Below are 20,014 nucleotides of genomic sequence, written 5' to 3'. Positions count from 1 at the left end.
CTGTGGTTCTTAATGCTTTTTTCAGCTCTTAGACACAGGAAAGATAGGGAAACACTCCCACTAAGGACAATGGCTCAATTGGGAGTAGTTCTCACAGGGAATGGGGTGTATCAACTTATCTGTGCATGGTCGTGATTTGATGTGTCTTCTAGGAGAGAGACGGGCATCCCTCACTCACTACTAGTTTGTGGATTGCTTATTTAAATATTTTACTTTGTCTTTCTCACTCTTTTTTCCTATCTCCATTATCACATCTTCTCACTGGTTTCAAATGCTTCACCACTAATAATTTTCTCAGTCCTTGGAGAAAGGCCATGACCTCATCATCCCTAATTCTCAAAAACTAGTCATAGAATCTTAGAATTGGAGGGGACCTCAGAAGCCACTGTCCCAGTGGGTTTCAAACTTTTCAGAGACGTTTTTTAGCCAGGGACTATTTTTTTCAACAACATCTTATGTGAAACCCCAATATATATGTTGAGCAGCTGCTGAGGCATGACCATATAACCCATAGGGTTATGTGGAATATGGATTGAAAACCACTCATGGGCATGAGACTGAATTCTCTTCAAATTTATTTTACAACATCCCCTAACAAGCAGGTAACTGTTTTTGTGTCCAAGAGTGTCATCCCCCTTGCATTTAAATACCTCACTTTCAACTGCCCCATTTCCCTCAGGTTTGAAGAATAAGTACCTTTATACTCTAAAATTGCATTCTAAAATTAGAGAGGGAAGCTTCTCTCATTCAGGAGGCAGTCCCATGGCATAATTTTTGGAGCCTTCAAAGAGAAAGATCAGCAGAATGATGGAGAGTCCCACTGAATGGGGCCTAGGGCATCATCGATTTCCTGTATGATTCCCTGTTCCTGGTGCTACGGGCACAGCCTGAGTGCTGGCGCTGCCCAGGGGACCAGCTGCAACCAGAAGAGAGCAGTTCAAGGACCCCATGAGGTTGCCACAGATACTGATGCACAGGGAGCTGGTGAACTCATTATTATTTTTAAGTATTTTCCCTCTAATTGTTGTGGGGTAGCTCTGGGTTGTGTGAGTGCTACAGCAATCGGGATCAAGGAGGGTGTGTACAAGGGTGTGTGTTTGTGTGTGCACACAAAGGTGTTTATAGGCTCCAAATTGCCACTGTGGCCATGTCAGAGTGTAAGCTATTGAGAGAAGCAGTGAAGAGGGAGAGAGAAGTGGGGTAGACATAGAAAGGAAAAAGTAGAGAATGATTAGAAGTTTCCTTCTAATTGTTTACATTCTAATTTTCCACTTTATTTGCATGTTTTGCAAAGTAAGAGGCAGTGCCAAGCACATAGTAGGCAGTTGATAAATACTTGTTGAAAGTTGGCTAGCTCCACTTACATAGGACTATGAGTCATCCTTGAGGCTTCACCCCAATGTTTTTCTCATCACTCTTCTTTTCACCCAGAGACTCGATGCAAAGTGCTTTATATGGTTACCCTAAAATACCCAGTGCGGAACCCTCACCCTCAGCAAGGAAGATATCCACTTCAACAGTGGGCACATGAGAGAGGTCAGAGTTGTAGTCCTGTTTTCACATTTTCACCTGGGGCACCCTAGGGGACTCCATGCAGCCCTAGTCTATGCTTGTTTTGACCTCTCTCCGTCTTCTCACTCCACCTTACATTAATGAATATAAAGTTTCAGCATCTGGAGGTCAGGAACCAAGTCACCTTGAGGACTCAGGAAGGGCACATTGATGATTAATTAATATGCAGCCCCTATTTCTGGAGTGCAGACTAGTCGTTGCTTCTGCCTTTAAGGTAGATGACAGATTTACTGTCATCCCTGAGCATACTGTCTCATTGCCCTGCCCCATGCTGGGACTTGGAACCAGGCTCTCACCCCAGTGCTTCAAGACAGGAAGTGGCCTTACTCCTCAGTGCCTTACTTCCTGTTGCCCTGGGGAGGGGTGGGGCATAATGTTCTGTCACCTCAACCCTTTCCTTCAGCCCTCTCTGCCCTCCTCCCAGGCAACCTGTTAGCGCTTTTCCTCTCCTGTTTCCCTAATTGTCCCCATAGGTCTGGTTCTCAGACTAGCTCCCAGGGCAGTTGGGTAAGGAAAGATGGGAGCCCTCCCTGGAAGCTTTGCTCTTACCCACCCGCTCAGGGAGGCGGCCTGGGAGGCTGGGACACCTCTCAGCCTCTCAGCTGCATTCTCCCAGTGCCCAAGAGTCAGCCTACTGACAACAGAGGCCAGATTCCCAGTGGGTGTCCTGCTGTAATCAAGACTGAACTGCAGCAGTTGGCTGAGATCCGCCCTGCCCAGTTGGGGCTGGCCCTTGACTTGGGGTACAGCTACCTGGGAAGGTCAGGAACCTGCCCAGCCTGTTTCTCCTCCAAGACAGTTATGTGGCTGGGTCCTACCATCCTCTGACAGTGGGAAGAGAAGATGGGATGGTACCTCCCTCTGCCAGGGCCCTAAGGAGTCCCTTCATTCCACAAATATTTAATGAGGGTCTGGGGCTGAGAATACAATGGTGAACAAAGGAGGCAGAGATCCTGCCTATTGGAGCCTACAATTTAGTGGGAAGGCAAATGTTAAATAATAACAGCTAACACTGTTATAATTAGGTGTCAGTACTATTCTAAGTGCTTTATGTGATTTAGCCCATTTAATTCTCACAACCCTATTTTCTTCTGTTTTCAGATAAGGTAACTGAAGAACAGAAAGATTAAGTGATTTGCCCAATGTCACGCAGCTGGTAGTGAGTTGCCTAGAAATCCAAGCCCAGCAGTCCGACCCCAGACTCTTTCCATAACCATGCTCTAGCTCTACTGCCTCTCATACCAGCAAACACACAAAATGTGATGAGTGCCATAAAATAAAAACACAGGGTGCCCTGCAAGAAAATGGGGTTATTTTCTCCTTTCTTCTGCTTGCTCTTCTAGTCCACACAGCACAAAACCTTTGCTAATTATTCCCAATTCATTCCTTTCATTATTGGTCTGAAAGAGAATGTTCTCTCATCTCTAAGCTTGGAGTGCAGCAAGGCAGAGTTCCACCTGCATACTTGGCCCTGGCCTGGTCTACCTGAACAACTCGTGCCTGAAGGGTTTTATCTAATAATGGCCCTGATGCTTACACGAGTCTAGACTGTCAGCTTCCCGAAGGAAGGCTGCTGAGAGCTGGCTTTGCACAGGCTGGGGGCAGAATGTGCAGTCTGACACGGGCTTTTTGACCTTGGCGTTCTCTCCACAATGTGTGAGCTGGGCTGGGTGCTTAGGACCCGTGTGTGGGGCCCGCCAAAGAACTCGGTGGTTCAGACCCCTACACGATCGCAACGCACACACACTCGCACGCACATCCCCAGCCCTTGCAGGGTCCCCCCCTGGACGAGCCCACAGGTCGCGAACCTTTCACCTCCCTCTGGGTGGCCCGGGGCTAGGACGCCCTCCTCTCAGCTCCCCTGCGCGTGCTGCCCAACCCGGGCCGCTCCCGGGGCGGGGCGGGGCCGGCGGCATAAGGCCCCTCCCCGGGGGCGGTCCGGGGGCCGGGCGGAGGGGGGCCGGCGGGCGGGCGGGCGCGGGGGTGTCCCTCCCTCCCTCGCTCTCTCCGGTAAAGTCTCGCGGTGCTGCCGGGCTCAGCCCCGTCTCCTCCTCTTGCTCCCTCGGCCGGGCGGCGGTGACTGTGCACCGACGTCGGCGCGGGCTGCACCGTCGCGTCCGCCCGCCCGCCAGCATGGCCACCACCGCCACCTGCACCCGCTTCACCGACGACTACCAGCTCTTCGAGGAGCTCGGCAAGTACGACCCGCCAGCCGCGGCCCCCAACCCTGCCCCCGCCGCCTGGGCGCTATGCGGCTTCTCGCCCCGCCCCCCGGCCCTGCACCGGCCGCTGCAGCGCCCCCTCGGCCCGCCCCACCCCCAGCCTTTCCCGCCCGCCGCCTCCGGGGCCCCCTCGCCCCCAGCTCCCTGTCCCGCAGCCCCCTCCGCGCCCTGCAGCAGCTGCCTGGGCTGCTGCACCGCGCGTTGCCGCGGGGACTGCAACCCACGGACCGGTCCTGGGCACCCTCCAGCCCCGCCCCTCCCACACCCTTCAGGCGCCCCCCATCTCGACCCTACCTGCTCGCCACCCCCTCCCCACCCTGATCAGGAGCTCACTCAGCACCCTGTCCCATGTCCCACGTGCCTGGCACTCAGGACCCTCCCCGGCCCTGCAGCTCCAAGCCTGCTGCGGTGCCCGGGTGTAGGGGGATGTTTAGTGCCCGGCCCCGCCCCCCCCCCCCCCCCCCCTCGCTAGTGCCGCTTCCAGAATCCCAGCCCCGCTGCTGGGCAGTACTGCAGCACCCCCCTGTCCCCTCCCCCCATCCCCGCAGTGGTCCCAGGAGCCGCGCGCCGCAGCCGCAGCATCCCCCTCCCCTCTGCACTGAGCTGGCCGCTGCAGCAACCCCGGCCCCCACCCCCCCTGCCGCCCCGCGGCGCCGAGCAGGGCCACTGCAGCCCCCGCCCTGCCCGCCCCCCCCACCCCAGACGTTTCCAGAGCTGAAGAGTGCGAGCTCTCATTTGCGGGGGGGGGGGGGGGGGGGCGGAGGGGGGCGGAGGGCGGAAGGTGGAGAAAGATATTATGGGGGGGGAGCTATTTATGTCTGAGACCCACAACTGGATCCTCTCTTTCCCTGCTGTCAGTTGAGCTGGGATACAGTGGGAAGAAGCCAGCGTGGGGGATTTGAGCCTCACTTTCCTCACCTTCACTCATGGTTGAGGGAGATTTCTCTCTCAGGCGATTACACCCTCTTTCTAGTCTCTCCTTCCCCTACCTTCAACTATTTCTGCTGAGAGAAGGGCAGGGTCTCTGTTCCCTTCTTCTGATTCCCTTGCCTGGGCCTGCAGGACTGTCCCTGAGATGCAGCAGGTGTGTGTTTTAAGCATTGCCCACCGGCTCCTGATGTATAGCCTGAGGTTGGGGCTGTTGCTTTGCTCAGCGGCTAGATCTGGGGGTGGGAGTGGGGTGGTCCTCCACCCACATTTGTTCAGTGTCATGCAGTGGCCACCATTCTGCCCCATGTTGGATGGTGATGGTCACTATGCTGGTGCCTGTGTAATTTCGACTAAAGGTCTGTTGATAAGAGCATCGCTGTCCTCAGACCTGAAGCATGTCTGTGTCGCTCTGCTCGGTGTCCCAGTTCTTTCCCCCTTCTCCCTCCAGGGGTGCTTTCTCTGTGGTCCGCAGGTGTGTGAAGAAAACCTCCACGCAGGAGTATGCAGCAAAAATCATCAATACCAAGAAGTTGTCTGCCCGAGGTGAGTTCCCCATCTTTGCCTCTCCCTGGGGTGCCTCCAAGGGCTACGGCTTCTTCTGAAGATGCTCCTAGAGTTGGGGGCTGTGTGTTTCAGCACTTGGAAAAGAGTTGGAATTTCAGGGTAGACTTTGAAGCCAGGCAGGAGTTGCATGGGGACTGGAAGTGCTCAGGTAGAAAAGAATGAAGAAAATGTAAGAGATGTAGGTAGCTTCAGGGAGGAGTAGTCCCTAACGGCTCAAAGGAGTTTGGTTTTTAGGAAGGGGGAGGATATGGGGAGTGGTGGGTGGCATGGAATGGATAGGTCTTAATTTGGGTCTTTTGGAGTCTCTGTGTTTGGGGCACTGGTAGCCACTCCTAGGAGCCTGTCTTAGTCCCTGTGCCCCAGTGGTGACTTAGGATGAAGATACAGTAAGTGAACAGCTCTGACAAATCTAGCCTCCCCCTGCCCACCAGGCGGCAGAACAGACTCCCAAGGGAAGGAAATCTGTAAACATCAAGGGAGGCTGCTACTGCTGAAGGCTTCTTGGGAACAAATCCTGCCAGATGAACTTGATTGCTTTTTTGATCAAATTACAAACTTGGTGGTACAGCAGCAGATGCAGTCCGTCCTGGGTGGAGGGTGATGCCTCATGATCTGGAAATCTCAGTGGCCTGGTCTGGGTAGGAGCAGCATTGCCTCAGGGTCTGAGGATTGTGAAGGCCCAGGCCTTGGAGCCTGACTTGCAAGAGCCTCCCAAGTACCTGAGGCGGGGAGCGTAAGGCCCTGCCTTTCACACCTCCAACCTACACTCCCTGTACCTTGTACTGGATGCTTGCCAAACTCACCTCATCTGATAGGTATAGACCCAGCAACGTGTGAAGTGCTCTGTGTATAGGTCTGGTGAGTACGGAGGTATGTGGATAGGTCAGGTCATTGAAGGCTGCAGGGTGCAGCCGGGGGACAAAGGTATGAGACTCAGAGGAAGGAATTAGGGCTGGGCAATAGGATGCCATAAACATATTAAGAGCCAGGACAGATGCCCTGGGGAAGACGTGGGCCATGGCTAGTAATGACCCAGGCATTTCTGGGGTAAGAGATGTAGTAGATGTCTCCAAGCATCAGAGAAGCTATAAAATTCCACAGAGATGACAGTGGGCTTCTGTCATGTTGACGTTATTCTGGGACCTGTTTAGCAGAGCTGAGTCTGCCTCCTGGCTAGGAGGGCTTCTCCCCATCCCCACAAGCACAGTTTGTCTTGCTGTCTCCCTACCAGCCCCCATCTCTTTCTGTTCCTTTACATTGGCTATAAAGTTGACTTATTTGTTTGTTTTTTTTCTCTCTGGGTACCTTGAGTTGGATGCAATTGTTGCCCTAGAGATAGGTGGACAGCCAGATGCCCTCCTCCCCTAGGGTGGGGGGACAGTGCAGTGGGCTGGGCTCTTTGGCAGACATCCTCTGGCCAAGGATGCAGGGTGCAGGCAGGGACGATGGTTTGAGAATGGATGCCTCCCTATGCCCACACAGCATGGCCCTGGGGCTGGTGTCTGGTGTCTCCAGTTAATGATGCAATGCTTTGCTTTCCTCATCTCACCAGTATCCTCTGACCCAGGGGTGAGGGAGGTAGAGACAGCTGGGAGCTGAACTCTGGCATGTGAGGATAGCTGATGTGGTAACTTTGTGGAGCTGCCTGCCTTGGGCTGTCATTTTCCACTCCTTCCCTACTCACCCGAACTTCCTTGATCTGTGTGATTATGTCCCTTTCCCGTCCTCACGTCCTTTCAACCCTGTCCTGTCTTTCCCAACTGAAATCTTTCTTTCTCTGCCCAAGCTGGATGAGATTTGATTTCCGTTTGATTTTCTTTCCCCAAGAAGAAGATTCTTGTGTAAGATCATATGCTTCAGACAGCAACTCCCCCTCTCTCGATATGGTTATGCCAAGTCTGGGGCTCTGTTGTGTAGCTTTTGTGCCAAGTTAACTTTGGAACAGAGGCCTGGTCCTGGCTGATGGGCATAGATGCCAACAAGAAGGGTCAGGAATATGTGTCAGTACTGTTCAGAGGTGGGAGAGTGAGAGGGTGTTGTCTTGGAGATGGAGGGAGCAAGCCAGAGACTACTGTAGGTGTGGGCGTGGGGGATGTGAGCTTCTGGAGAGGGTTGGGCCAGGGTGCCCACTAGGCTGGCGCCCATGGGGTTGGGGAGTGAAGGCCGTGGCTTTCCTGCAGCCTCTCAGTTTACGCTGTATATTTTATAAAGGTGCAGCAGCTGGGGCTGGGTTTCACTCGTTACTGTCTGTCTGTCTAGGGCTCCGCAGGTGTTGGATTTCTGTGTCTGGGAATGTGGTGGGCTCACCAGGGTCATCCATGATGGTCTAAAGGAGCTTGGTGTGTTTGCTCTCTCCTTGCCTGTTTTCTTTCTTGTTTATGATTCTCTGTGCTGCAAACCAAAAGGAAAGGAAGAGGGTATTGAGCTGCTTCACCTTGGCATCCATGGTGAGGTGGTCCAGGAGGCATGGGGCGAAATCTCCAGATCTTGTAGGGGGTCAGATCTGGATAGGAATCCTTCCTTTGCTGTGTTGCTTCTTGTCATTGTAGCCTCAGAGGCCCATGGCAGTGGCTGTGTTACAAGGTAGGGACTTAACATGGCTGTGCATCGAGACCGTCTTTGACTGCAGGCCTGTCTACACGAAGTCACTGAAAGTCACGTAACGTCACTCCATTTGCTTTTTGGAACAGCGATAGGTGTGGAGTTGGGGCTCTTAAGGGAGCCCATGGTTCCAAGCTTAGCTCTCAGCTAGGCTGAAGGAGGCATTTAAAAAAGGCTTGGATGCAGGCACTAGTGGGCCAGGTGATGGCAATGATAAGTCGTTATTTTAAGATTTAAGAGCACTCCCCACCCCCCAGGAGCCTGAGCCCTTATGTCTTTTTTTTATTTTTACATCTTCATATTCCCTTCTTATCTTTATTCATATGCATATAGATTTTCACCTCGTGGAGCATAACATTTTATATCTCACTCTCTTGCTTATATCCAAAGCATTTCCCTGTATTGCTACAGTTGAAGGGCAAATGGTCCTTTCTTTCTTCTGCATAATTTAAGATTTATCCTTGGAACAATTAGCATCATAAGAAACCTCTGTATTTGGACCATTTACCTGGATTCCAATTGCTTTTACTACTGTGGATACTTGGCCCTACTTAGAGATGCTACTAGAAACAATATTATGAAATGTGTTACAGCACTTGCTGTATTTATCCATTTATTTAATCTGTATACCTCATGTGAAGAAATTTCTATTGAAGCTAAATACATTTAGGAAAAGCTTTCCTCTTCTTGAGGACCTGGGTGGTAAGGTAGGCACCATATCTGTTTCTTTACTTCTGTGTGGGTAGGGCCTAGCAAAGTGCCTGATACATACCCAGCCTACACATGGTGAATGAATGGATTAAGAGGACTATGTAACTAATCATGGTTGCCTTTTGGCTTTGGCTTTCAGGAAACTCAGAGCCAAGTTGCTGGAACCCTTGTACCTTGGTGCTGGCTTGGGTTCCCCCTTTCTGATCCATGGAGCCACGGTGTAGGCCTGACACAGCTGTTGGAGAGGACAGATGAGGTTAAAGGGCTGTGCTTGGAGAATAAGGCAGGTGGGAGATGTAGGAAGACAGTGTAGCTTATGATTCTTCCTTCCTTGTCATTAATGGCCTTATAAAGCAATGTTGAGACTTCCTCCAAGCAACGATGTTCAATTTTAGTGTGCGTAGAGATCACCTTGAGTACTGGTTAAAAATGCAGATTCCTGGGCTCTGTCCACAGAGATTCTACCTCAGGAGATCTGGGGTGGGGCCCCAGAATCTACATTTTTAACAAGTGCCCTAGTGACTTTCATGCAGGTGGTCCCTGATCCACGCTTTAAGAAATGCCATTTAAAATCTGCAACAGCAGCAAGAATTACTCTTGCCATGTTCTTTGAGATTTACCAGAGACACCTTGGCTCAGCCTGCTCCAGGGGTATCTCTGCTGGTATGTGGCCATCTGTGCACATGGGCTGTTCTGTGTTTACGGGACTCATTCTGAGCCCCCAGAATGGGATGTCATGTCCATGTCATGTCCATGGTTGTGGCAGGCCGAGTGGCTGGGGTTGTGGCATGTTGGCCACAAGAATGGCAAAGGCTGTCCCTTTTTGCATCCAGCTGGCCCTGGGTATTGAAATAGGATCCCCCTGGGTGGTGCCAGCTGAAAGGCCCCACCCCCTTAGTGTTGACCTGAGTAGCCCCCATGACATTTGTGTCCCCTGTGGTATCTCCAAGTGAGACTTTCCTGTTAAGGATCTGGGTGAAGTGAGGAGAGGAACAGAGGGGAGGGTGAAGCACCAATGAGGGAGGGAGAGAAGGAAGAGAAATCTAGGCAGTGCTAGAACTCTAGGACTCTTGGACTTGAGGAAGCATTTAAGGAGGTTGTATTCAAAACCATGCTTTCCCCCTGAGGATAAGACAGCCCAATTTCTGTTGACTAGAAATGGGCATCCTGTATATAAGTGACTGAGCTCCTCTGATTCTTCCCTCTAAGTGGATGAGGAAGCAGCCTGGAGGTCATTTCTCTGTGCCAAGGCTTATACTGGGCTGGTTTTGTCATACAGTGAGCTGTGTGACTTAGCTCAGACAGCACTGGCATGTCACCCTGCCCTTCTACCCACCTTCCCAGAGTGCCTTTGGATGCTGGCATCATGGGGTGGGGATGGAGGTTGGAAGGTGGCCCCATCCCATAGGAGAGGCCTCTGCTTTCTTCCTGCTGCTTGCTCTGGTCCCTTGTTAGAAGCTGTGCTCCAAGCTTTGAGTCTGTGCTGAAACCCTAGAGGTGAGTTGCTGACCCCATTCTCTGCTGAGGCTGGAGAGAGGGAAGGGGAGGAGTGGGTGTGACAGACTCCTGTCCCCGTCTCTGTGTTTGCTGCTCTCTGGACAGTCATGGCAGGCCCATAAGGGCCTGATCCCATGGGTGCCAAACAGGTGGTGACAGGAAGAGATGGGTACTTTGTACCTCGAGTGCCTCACAGCAGAGGCCCTTTGTCATCTGCCCACAGCCAGACAGCTCTGCCCCAGGGCCACTGGGGAAACCAAGGCACAAAAGTTTGGTTGGTTTATTTTGAGCTGTAGGTAATGCCAATGGTTTTGCCAGCGCTCCAACCCCAGCATCCTCAAGCAGTGTGGTCTTCACTTACCCCTTGGCTCCTTTCTTTAAAACACAAGTTCTGGCTATTTTGTTCCTGTGATGAATCCTGATATATCACCCCCCACCCACCCCGCCTCTCCATCTAGGTTCAGAACTCTAAGTGCAGTGGAGCAAATCCCTCCTTTCTGCTGGCTGAGGCCTCGCTCTCGTCCATGCCCTCCTCTCTGGGTACAGACCTCTCTATGGTGGGAATATTTCCAGCCAGTCCCCCCAGCACCATCTCTAGATGCTGGGCCCTATCATCAGCAGCAGCAGCTTCCCATCTGCTCCCTTCTTTTCTCCTCCCTTTCTTTCCCCTCCCCCGCTTGCTGCTGCCCTGGGAGGAGCTATTTTTAGGGTCTGCTTCCTGGGATGTTTTACTTGGGGCTGGTTACCATGAAGGAAATGTCACCAAAACAGTGGGTAAAGGCTGCAGGCTCCCTGAGCCCTGCTGGGGGCATGGAGAGCTCAGCGGCTGACCCTGTTCTGGCCCTTGAGACTGTCCAGAGTGTCCAGAAGCAGAGCCTTGCCTTCTTGGGGCTTGCTAGTGACCCCATGGGGATTTTCTCCATCCAGTCTGGTTTGGGAGACTTTTGCTATGGGGCTCCTTTCCCTCCTTAGTTAAGGCTTCTCTTGTCTTAAGAGCCGAAGGCCAAAGTGGGGCTCAAGTCTTTGTGTCACCTGGTTAAAACTGCTCGAGTTAGGACTGAAGAGAAGGGGAGGGCACCAGGTTAAGGGCCAGAGCCTTGGGGGTTCATGTAGGCACATTTCAGATCCCGTCCCACTGTATTCACAGCCCTCAGCTAGTCCCCAGGTATATATATGGGTGTGAAGGAATTAGAAGCCATGGCCCCCACTCTTACATGGTGAATGGACTTTGCTCTTAATTGGAGACTCTTTGCACCTTTAGAGTGAGATTCAAAGAGGAAGGGATGTGGCGTCACAGTGTCAGGGTGAGGTCAAAGGGATTGTGGCTTGGGATCCCCACTGGTCAATGCCCAAGGCCAGGGGCTGTTATAAGCAGCTGGGGAATGTGGATTATGACACCAAATCCCTATGCTGCCCTTGTTTTTAGTCCTCAGAGTGATGCCTCAGGGGCCAGACAGGGGCCTCTACTGCTTGGGAAGGAGGAAGGAGTACTCAGGGTGGGCAGCAAGAGGAGAAGCCCCACATCGAGTGTCTGAAATCAATGGGGCTATACGAAGCTTCTCACAATCCATGTTGGGGCCACAGGCGTAGGCCTTTGAAATACTCAAAAAGTCAAGGATGTCATTGCGATTGGAACTTGGAGAGGGTCTTCATAGTCAGAGTAGGGATCTGTGTCCTTTCTTGCTCACAGAGGGTCGTATATTTAGGTGGCAGCAGGATCTTCTTTGAAGCTAATGCTGGCGTTTGTGGTTTTAGAGAAATGTCACTAAATCAGCAGGCATGTCCCTGCAGGGCCATGGAGAATCCGAGGCCAACCCTCCCTGGCCCCCAATCCTGTGGGGGAAGGAAAGTGCATTTGGAGTAGCCTTCCCTGCTGGGGGCCTAGGGGAGAGGTGGTTCTAGGGCTCTGCCTCCTCTTTGCCACGGGCTGTCTCCTCACTGTCTGCTTCCTCTTTTCTACCTCCCTTGGCATATCTGGTCACTCCTCGCTGCCTTTCCCTTGAAGGATATTTGGCCTTTGTGGTGCCCTGGGCCAAGTCTTGAAGTGCTTGGGCAGAAGGTGGGAGAGGCAAGGCCTCCAGGGATCTTTATGTTCCCTGGCCTGGCTCTACCCTGGTGGGCTGTTGGGGAAGGCCTGAAACAGGTTTCTGATAACAGCTGCTTCTGCTTTCTGCTCCTGTTGCTACTCTGCTCTTGAGGGGGAAAACCTTGCAGAAGGCTGTGGTTGGAGCTGGGCTGAAGGCCGGCAGGGGTGGGTCTCTCCATGGTAGTAGCACACAGGCAGGCAGGAAGTGGCCCTGTGCAAAAGCGGGAAGTGGCTGTTGTCAAACAGGAAGGGGGGGCTGGGCCGTGTGAGGGGGTGGGGACAAGCCCATAGAAAAGTGGGTGGGAAGAGGGTCAGCCTTGGAAGATCTGAGCTGTTCCCTAGGAACAGTGAGCTCAGTGGTCACTAGAAGGAGGGATGTCTCAAGGGAGAAGGCCACCTTTGTGACAAGAGTACCGGCTGGTGTGTTATCACCTTGGGTTGCTGAGCCAGGCCCTAGACCTACCACTGTGGACCAAGCCAGTTCAGTGACCTTGCCACTTTTGGGGTTGGGGATGCTGAGTTTAGCCAGCACACCCCTTTTACAGACCATGCTTGTTGCTGAAACACCGCTGCTGTTGAGGTAGACCGCTCTGCTTTTTCCCAGACATGGAGCAACCCCGGAGGGGGCTACAGGACAGGAAGTATGGGGGAAAGGGACAAGAGACAACAGCTGGAGAGGCTGTGCTTGGTGTAAGGAGGCAGGGAGAGTGTGGTGGGCAGAAACCACCTGGCTCATTGAGCAGAGCTTCTGGATGGCAGGGTGTCACAACCGGGCAGGCTGAGGCCAGGGAAGAGGAGGGATCCCACAGACATCAGCACCTGCTGGGCCGTTCTCTCTCTGAGGAGCACCTGTTGCTAACCTTCACTTGCAGGCTATAGACATGGGTGGGCTCTACCAAAATAGGAGGGACACCACTGCCCCCAGGAGGGCTGCTGGGGAGCTGGGTCAGAGGGCTCAGTTGGTGCGTTGTGGACCCTGTGGCTGCCCCTGCTGAGGGAGAGTGGGTCTAACTCTCTCAGTGTCTCTGGTGATAGCCATGGCCACAAGCCCAGCCTGGGAGGCCTCCTCTGTCTTATTACTGCGCCCTTGGAAAGGAGGCTATCCCTGTGTGCCAGGCACTGTGCTGAGCATTTACCCAGTTACCTTATTTAATCCACAGATATCACTGCCTCCGTTTTAGAAGTGAGGAAACTCCCAAGATATGTCCCTGGCTTACCTCACCTCCTTTGGGTCCTAATCAAATGCCACCTCCTCACTGAGGCTTTCCCTGACCGCCCTATTTAAATCTACACTCTCCCGCTCCCCTGCTTTATTTTTCTATATTTTCCACATCATGGCACTTGCCACAACATTGTATCATCCAATTCTTGTTGTCTTTCCGGCCCCCTACCCAGACCCACTAGAATGTCAGCTCCCTCAGGGTGGGGCTTGCTGTCTCTTTTGTTCACTGCCATATCCCCAGCATTTAGAACAGTGCCTGTCACATAGTAGGCCTCAATAAATATTTTTTGGATGAATGAATGAGGCTCAAATGGGTTTAATAACTCACCCAATATGGCAGCACTGGGACTCAATCTAGGGCTGTCTGACTCCAAAACTGATGTGCTAATGGCTGGATTCCATGACTGAGGATCAGAGTGAGGACCAAGGCACAGCCTCAGGTTCAGAGAAGACATAGGCCTCACCCAGAATGTGGGGCTCTGCTTCTTGGAGTTAGGGTTAAATTAAGTGACTGACAAGGACCCTCTGGACTCTGGGCAGCTCCTTCAAGGAGCCGGGAATGTGAATCTGTCTCTCTCCTCTTCCCGCTCTGAGTCAGTGGTAAAGCCAGAGCACCCCTATTTTTAATGCTGTTCCTGTTGTAGAACTGTAACCATTAGCCAGTAAGAGACTTAAGGGAGGAGATAAACATTAATCTTCTGGGCCTTCCCCTCAGCTACCACCTCCACATTGCAAGATGCTGTTCTCCTGCACCTGCCTGGGCAGCCAAGCCTGAGAGTTGTGGGTTGAAGGGTAGTGAGGTGAGTGGTCAGAGACGAGGGCCGGTGAGTTTGTACCTTTGGGGCTGGCTAGCTTGGTACCTCCATCCTAAGTCTAGGGGCGGGGGAGAGGAAGGTGGGTATCCCTGACATCTAGCTAGATCTGGAAGAAGCAAGCCCCCCTGCCACCAGTCAGGGCTAGCACTGCTTCCTTCTACCTTCCTTCCTTCTAGCACTTCCTTCCTACTACCCAAACCTCTGAAATTCCCCGGGACTGAGGGATCCCAGGCGATGTGGGAATGTGGTGTTACCTGGGGTTCTCCTGGCTGCATCCTGGTCAGTGGTCATGCTGAACCTGAGGACTGGAAGGAATGCCTGACCCAGATCTTTGGGCAGCAGGGATGGATTAACTGGGCAGCAGGAACTAATCTCTGCCTATCCCCACCTCCTCCTTCCACAAAGCAGAGCTGTCGCTAGAGGGAAAGTTTAGGACAAGCTCGGATTGGTTGGTAAAACAATAAATGTGAAATAAATCCCAGTTCTGTCCCTTTCCTGCTGTAGGGCCTTGGGCAAGTTACTTAACTTCTGTGGGCCTCAGTTTCATCATCTGTGAAATGGGGACAGTCATAGCACCTACCTGGTAGGATGGTTGTGAGACTCATAGGAGGCTTTTCAGAGGCTCTCTGCTCTTGAGGTAGAGGTAGGGTGGGCAGGAATCACTTGTCGGATGTGGATGTGAAGTCACCTGCCTTGGTCTGGAGAAGTTGAGGTGAACTGGACTATGCCCCACAAATCCTGGAGTCTTTTTTTTTTTGAGGAAGATCAGCCCCGAGCTAACATCCTCCAGCAATCCTCCTCTTTTTGCTGAGGAAGACTGGCCCTGAGCTAACATCCGTGCCCATCTTCCTCTACTTTGTACGTGGGGCACCTGCCATAGCATGGCTTGATAAGTGGTGTGCAGATCCACACTCGGGATCCAAACTGGTGAACCCCAGGCTGCCAAAGCAGAATGTGCGAACTTAACTGCTGCGCCACTGGGCCGGCCCCAAGCCTGAAGTCTTTACTGATGCTCTCACTTTTCTTTATCCTTTTGTCATATCATAGTGATGGCGAATGAGGACTCTAGGCTTAGACCACCTGTATCCACTGCAGGTTACTTTAACTTTTTAAGCCTCAGTTTCCTCATTTGTAATGTGATGGAACTAATCCAATCCCTTACTTCATAGGGTTTCCTTGAGGATGAAATAAGATAATCCATGCCTCTGCCTGGCATATAGCAAATAGTAGTTATTACTACTGCTGTTGATCTTATTGATAAACCCTTATTAAGCCCCTGTTATGAAGGGAACTCGATAAAGCACCACTTTGAAGGTCCCACCCTTTGAAGAGCTTGTGACCAAAAGATAACTGAGTAACATATGATGTGAGAATTCTAAGAGGTACAGTGGGAGGTAGGAGGGTGGTCATAGCAGGGAGAAGTCGCAGTCTACTGAGAGGAACAGGGAAGACTTTGTGAAGGAGGTGGCTTTTGTCAGGATCCCAGCAAGAAGAATTAGGGAGGGAGAGTTGGGCAGGCTTCTAGTCGCCTTGCTTTGATTTGAGTAGCAGCATCCTATTTCTGCTTCCTGGGGCTCTGCCTTCCTCTGGAAGAAATTGACCAACACAGCTCACTTGAATCTAGGGACTCTTGGCTTCTGGTCATTTCACCAAATCAGTTACCCCAGAACCTGAGTGTCAAGAGGTCAGAGCTCACAGCAGTGGGTGGCCAAGAGGATCCTGGGGAGAAGCAGGATTTCTATAAAGTAATAGTACCAACCTCATAGAGTTGTTATGAGGATAAGTTAAAAGATGTATCTCCCTGGTGTAGAAGTAAGCTCTCAATAAATGCTAGCTATTATTATTTTTTTTTTCAAATCATCATTATCATCATCATCATTTTGTTGTCAGCATCATTGTGTTTCAGGGCGGCTATGAAGACTAAATCAGAGAATACATGCAAAACTCCTGGCACAGTGTCTGGTCATGGAGTAGGTGCTCAGTAAAACTTAGCTGCTATTAGTATTTCTAACAAGAAAGAGATTCTGCCCCCATCCTCCCACCCCCGGCCCATTGAAGTCCCTGCTTTAGTGGAAAGAGCACTGGAGTTTTAGTTGAAGACCTGGATTCAGATCCTAGCTCTGCCACTCAGCAGCTTGAGGTCTTTTCCTAACGCATTTCCTCACCTGGAAAAGGTGGTGGTAATACCTGTCTCCAGGATTGCCGTGCCTTGCTGCATTAATTCAGCAAATCATAAAAAAGTGCACAGTTGGTGCCTAAGAATTGAAGGAATATGAATAGCCAGGTGGCCACGAATAGAATGAATGGTTGATGGCTTTTGTTTTCTCTCTTCTGCTTTTAGATCACCAGAAACTAGAACGTGAAGCCCGGATATGCCGACTTTTAAAACATCCAAACATTGGTAAGTGTCCTTGGGCATTTTGTAGAAACTGGGAGGAAGAGATCTGCTGCTTTTGTGTATGGAACCATTTCTGTCCCTGGGCCTTTGCTTGGTGTCTTTTTAGCAGCCGTGTCTTGCTCAGAATTCTGGCATTCTAGTTTAGGGACGTGAGTGGCTCCATCCCTGTGGTGCCGTCTCAGGGCTGGGATGTGAGCTATCCGGAGAGGTTTCAGACTTCCTTTCTTCCTCTCCCCTTCTGTCTTTGGGCTGAGGTCCAGGGTCCTCAGTCTGTGAGGCTCTGGGCTAGTAGCCTGCCAGCATCCCTCACCAGGGACCTTCCCCAGCGGTCATAAAAGGGTCCGGATTTTGTTTCTGGACTTGAAAGAGTTTTGTTCCTGTTGCAGTGTCGTGCACACTCTGTGGGTTTCCATGGCGCTCCCGTTTGTGTTCCCCAGAGCCAGGAAAGCAAGTTGCCCACCCGCCTGGCTTCTCTGGAGAAGGGATGGAAGGAGCCACTCACATGGGGAAGGAGAAAAAATTAAGAAGATTTCTCCCTGCTCCCACCCTGACTTGGGGAACAAGAGCACATTGTTGGTTGTTCTAAAGCCTGAGGAGGTTTGCCTTCCACAACCCACTCCGGCTCAGTTTTACATTGTTTAGCTGAAATAGTCTTTGCCAGAAGCGTTGGCCCTGATTTGGTGCTTTTTGCAGAGGGGACAGAAACTGGGCTGGCTGCAGTATCTGAGCAGAAACCCCAGTCTTGACTTGAGGCAGAGCAGAGAGCATCTCCTAGGTTTTTGCAGAAAGCCCTGAGTCATCACAAAGAACAACACGTGTTCCGTGCTCCTCTGGCATGGCCTAAATAACAGGGCTCCCACAGTGCCTTAGAGGCCGCCTGGTCTGCTCTGTTGGTGGCCAGGGCTGTGAGGCCAATTGCTGAAGCTTGATGCTTCCTCCAGAGCTACTTAGCCTCTGGCTTCCCAGATCTGGGGCTAGAATGCTCAGCATGAGCTATTACATGGGAAGAGCTGAGGTCGTACTCCAGCCCAAGGGGAGAGGAGCAGAGGTAACCAGAACTCCAACTATACAGGGCTTCATAGATTGTAGTCAGCAGCTTGGATTAGTCCAGAGCAGACTGGCATAGCCAGGGCTCAGCTCTGCCTGGTATAGTATGTTCCACGGAGCTAGCACCTCTCAGCCAGTGGGTCCTGGGCCTGGAACTGTTGGAGCTCCTGTCTGATCTCTGAAGTTAGACCCACACCTGAAAATGGCACCGTGGGGACCAACATGTTACCTTGGGTAGGAGAGAGATGATGGAGAAGAATAGCTGGAACAGCAGTCACAAATTTAGGCATGTTTCATTTGGCCGGCTCGTGGGTCTAAAAATATTTTTATTATTTGCCAGTATTTGAAAATGAGATTTCACATTTAAAAAAAAATTCTGTTCTCTGGTCTTTCAAATCAGAAGGCTTAGCTCTGCTGAGCCCACATCCATGCGTGGCCAGAATCAGCTGGGGCTCGGCAGTGGCTGCCCCTTTAGCCCACTAGCCACTGTCCTTGCCACTCCTCGTTATCCCACATTTGCACTACCCATGTGATCCCTGCAGGCTTTGTGAGCTTGTGACCTCTGACCTGGAAGTTCCAGAACAGGAAGAAAAAGCATAGGGGTAACTAAAGCCATCCACAAGCACTAGTCCTGGATCTCAGAGTCCGAGGACAGTAACTTCCTTTCCTTATACTCCTGTGACCAACATGAAGGGAGGCGAACAAGCGGTGGGGTAGATCATGTAGGAGGCAGAAGCATGGCTGCATCACCTACAACACGGGTGTGGTTGACCACAGAGGGTTAGGGTGGGATGAAAACAATTGTGAAATGACCAAGAAGGATAAAATCGAGATTCTAGCTGAAAAAAGTCCTACCCTGCTTTCTGTGTATTTCTAGAAATTAAGTATATACTTTTTGGCCTTTCAGACTTCACTTGGTTTGGTCACTCTTTTTTTTTTTTTTACCACTTGCCCCCAGCTCAGAATTAAGGCAGACAGAGGGACCATCTACCCCAACCATCTGCTCTGTTAGGGAGGCAACAAGAGCCAGGCAAGGCACACTCGCTTTGTCAGCATCTGATTGCTTCCATTTCATGACTGCTCCCAGATCCTGAGGGATATTGGTCTGAGGCCCTGAGGTCAAAGGCAGGGTGAGAGAAAGGTGAATCAGGACTGTGTCCTGGGAGAGTTGGCTGGTCAGGCTTTCTGGCTTCCAGTGGGAACCAGGGCTCCTGGAGATGTGGCAGAACGGCAGGTCCAGGAGGTGAGGGTTGCTCTGGATCCTGACCTGGCTCGTGGCAGGAGATGAGGCAGTTTTGTCTCCGTAGTTCACTATTCCTCTCCTCTCTCTGCTGCTCCATCCTTCAGAGCTGTGGCCCTTTTGGCTTCAGCCTCTTTAACTCCATCCTGGAGGGATACAAGTGGACCAGCCCAATAGTGGTACAGATTTGAAGAAGACAAGAGCATAGAGCACACAGTCAACCTCTGGTTCTGTCAGGCTTGGAGGCACTTGAATTCAGAAGGGTATTTGGTGCAAGAAGCCAGGCATCCCCAGTTTTTTCCCTAATAGATATCCTGTCTCCAGAGTTAAAAGTCTGTTGGAAGAGTGAACCCACATGTAAACCATGGACTCTGGGTGATAATGATGTGTCAGTGTAGGTTCATCAAGTGTAACGAATGTGATGGTTGGGTAGGGGATGTTGATGGTGGGGGAGGTTGTGTGTGTATGGGGACGAGGGTATGTGGGAGCTCTTTGTACTTTCTGCTCAGTTTTGCCATGAACCCAAAATGGCTCTAAAAAGTAAAGTCTATTGGGACTAGGCTGGTGGCATAGTGGTTAAGTTTGCACACTCCTCTTTGGCAGCCTGTGGTTCATGGGTTCAGATCCTGGGTGTGGACCTACACACTGCTCATCAAGCCATGCTGTGGCGGTGTCCCACATACAAAATAGGAGATTGGCACAGATGTTAGCTCAGTGCAAACTTCCTCACCAAAAAACTAACTAACTAACTAAAGTCCCTAGTTAAAAAAAAAAAAAGCCTGTTGGTAATGAGGCCTACTGCAGAAATTGAAACAGCCCTGGAGGATGTGACCAGAGGTGTGGAGTTGAGAGGAGAAGGTGGTAGTGCTGATTATCTAAAGTCAGAATGGAGTGTGTTCTTCCTGTGATCTGCTTGCTCCCTGCTCTGAATTCCTCTAATGAATAGACTCTGTCTTCCTTCATGCTGAGCTGCCCCAGCAGTTTCCATCACAGTCTGGCACTGGGGTTTAGAGCAGCACTTCTCAAACTTTCATGTGTTCATGAATCACCTAGGGATCGTGTTAAAATTCAGATTCTGATTTAGTAGGTCTGAGGTGGATCTGAGCTTG

The 20,014-nt window shown here is 51.4% G+C and overlaps 1 protein-coding gene across 50 annotated transcripts in view; it reads left to right on the top strand.

The window, feature by feature from the left end:
• Positions 1 to 3,551: 3,551 nt before the first annotated feature.
• The window catches only part of CAMK2G (calcium/calmodulin dependent protein kinase II gamma), a 55,381-nt gene continuing 38,918 nt past the window's right edge, over positions 3,552 to 20,014 (top strand). For 5 of the 50 annotated variants that reach the window (XM_070490437.1, XM_070490416.1, XM_070490427.1 and 2 more), the window contains exons 1-4: positions 3,581 to 3,770; positions 4,768 to 4,878; positions 5,173 to 5,267; positions 16,562 to 16,621. In XM_070490437.1, coding sequence (XP_070346538.1) covers positions 3,706 to 3,770; positions 4,768 to 4,878; positions 5,173 to 5,267; positions 16,562 to 16,621 — 331 coding nt within the window. In that variant the 5' untranslated portion in view covers positions 3,581 to 3,705. Of the gene's footprint in view, positions 3,771 to 4,767; positions 4,879 to 5,172; positions 5,268 to 16,561; positions 16,622 to 20,014 lie in introns of all 50 variants that reach the window. The other 45 variants (XM_044757360.2, XM_044757327.2, XM_044757344.2 and 42 more) reach the window with 20 other exon arrangements.

This window comes from Equus asinus, chromosome 2 (genome assembly GCF_041296235.1).
Source record: "Equus asinus isolate D_3611 breed Donkey chromosome 2, EquAss-T2T_v2, whole genome shotgun sequence".
In the NCBI taxonomy this organism is placed as follows: Eukaryota; Metazoa; Chordata; class Mammalia; order Perissodactyla; family Equidae; genus Equus; species Equus asinus.
Note: the sequence above shows the minus strand (reverse complement) of the source record. Positions and strands in the feature narration are given on the sequence as shown.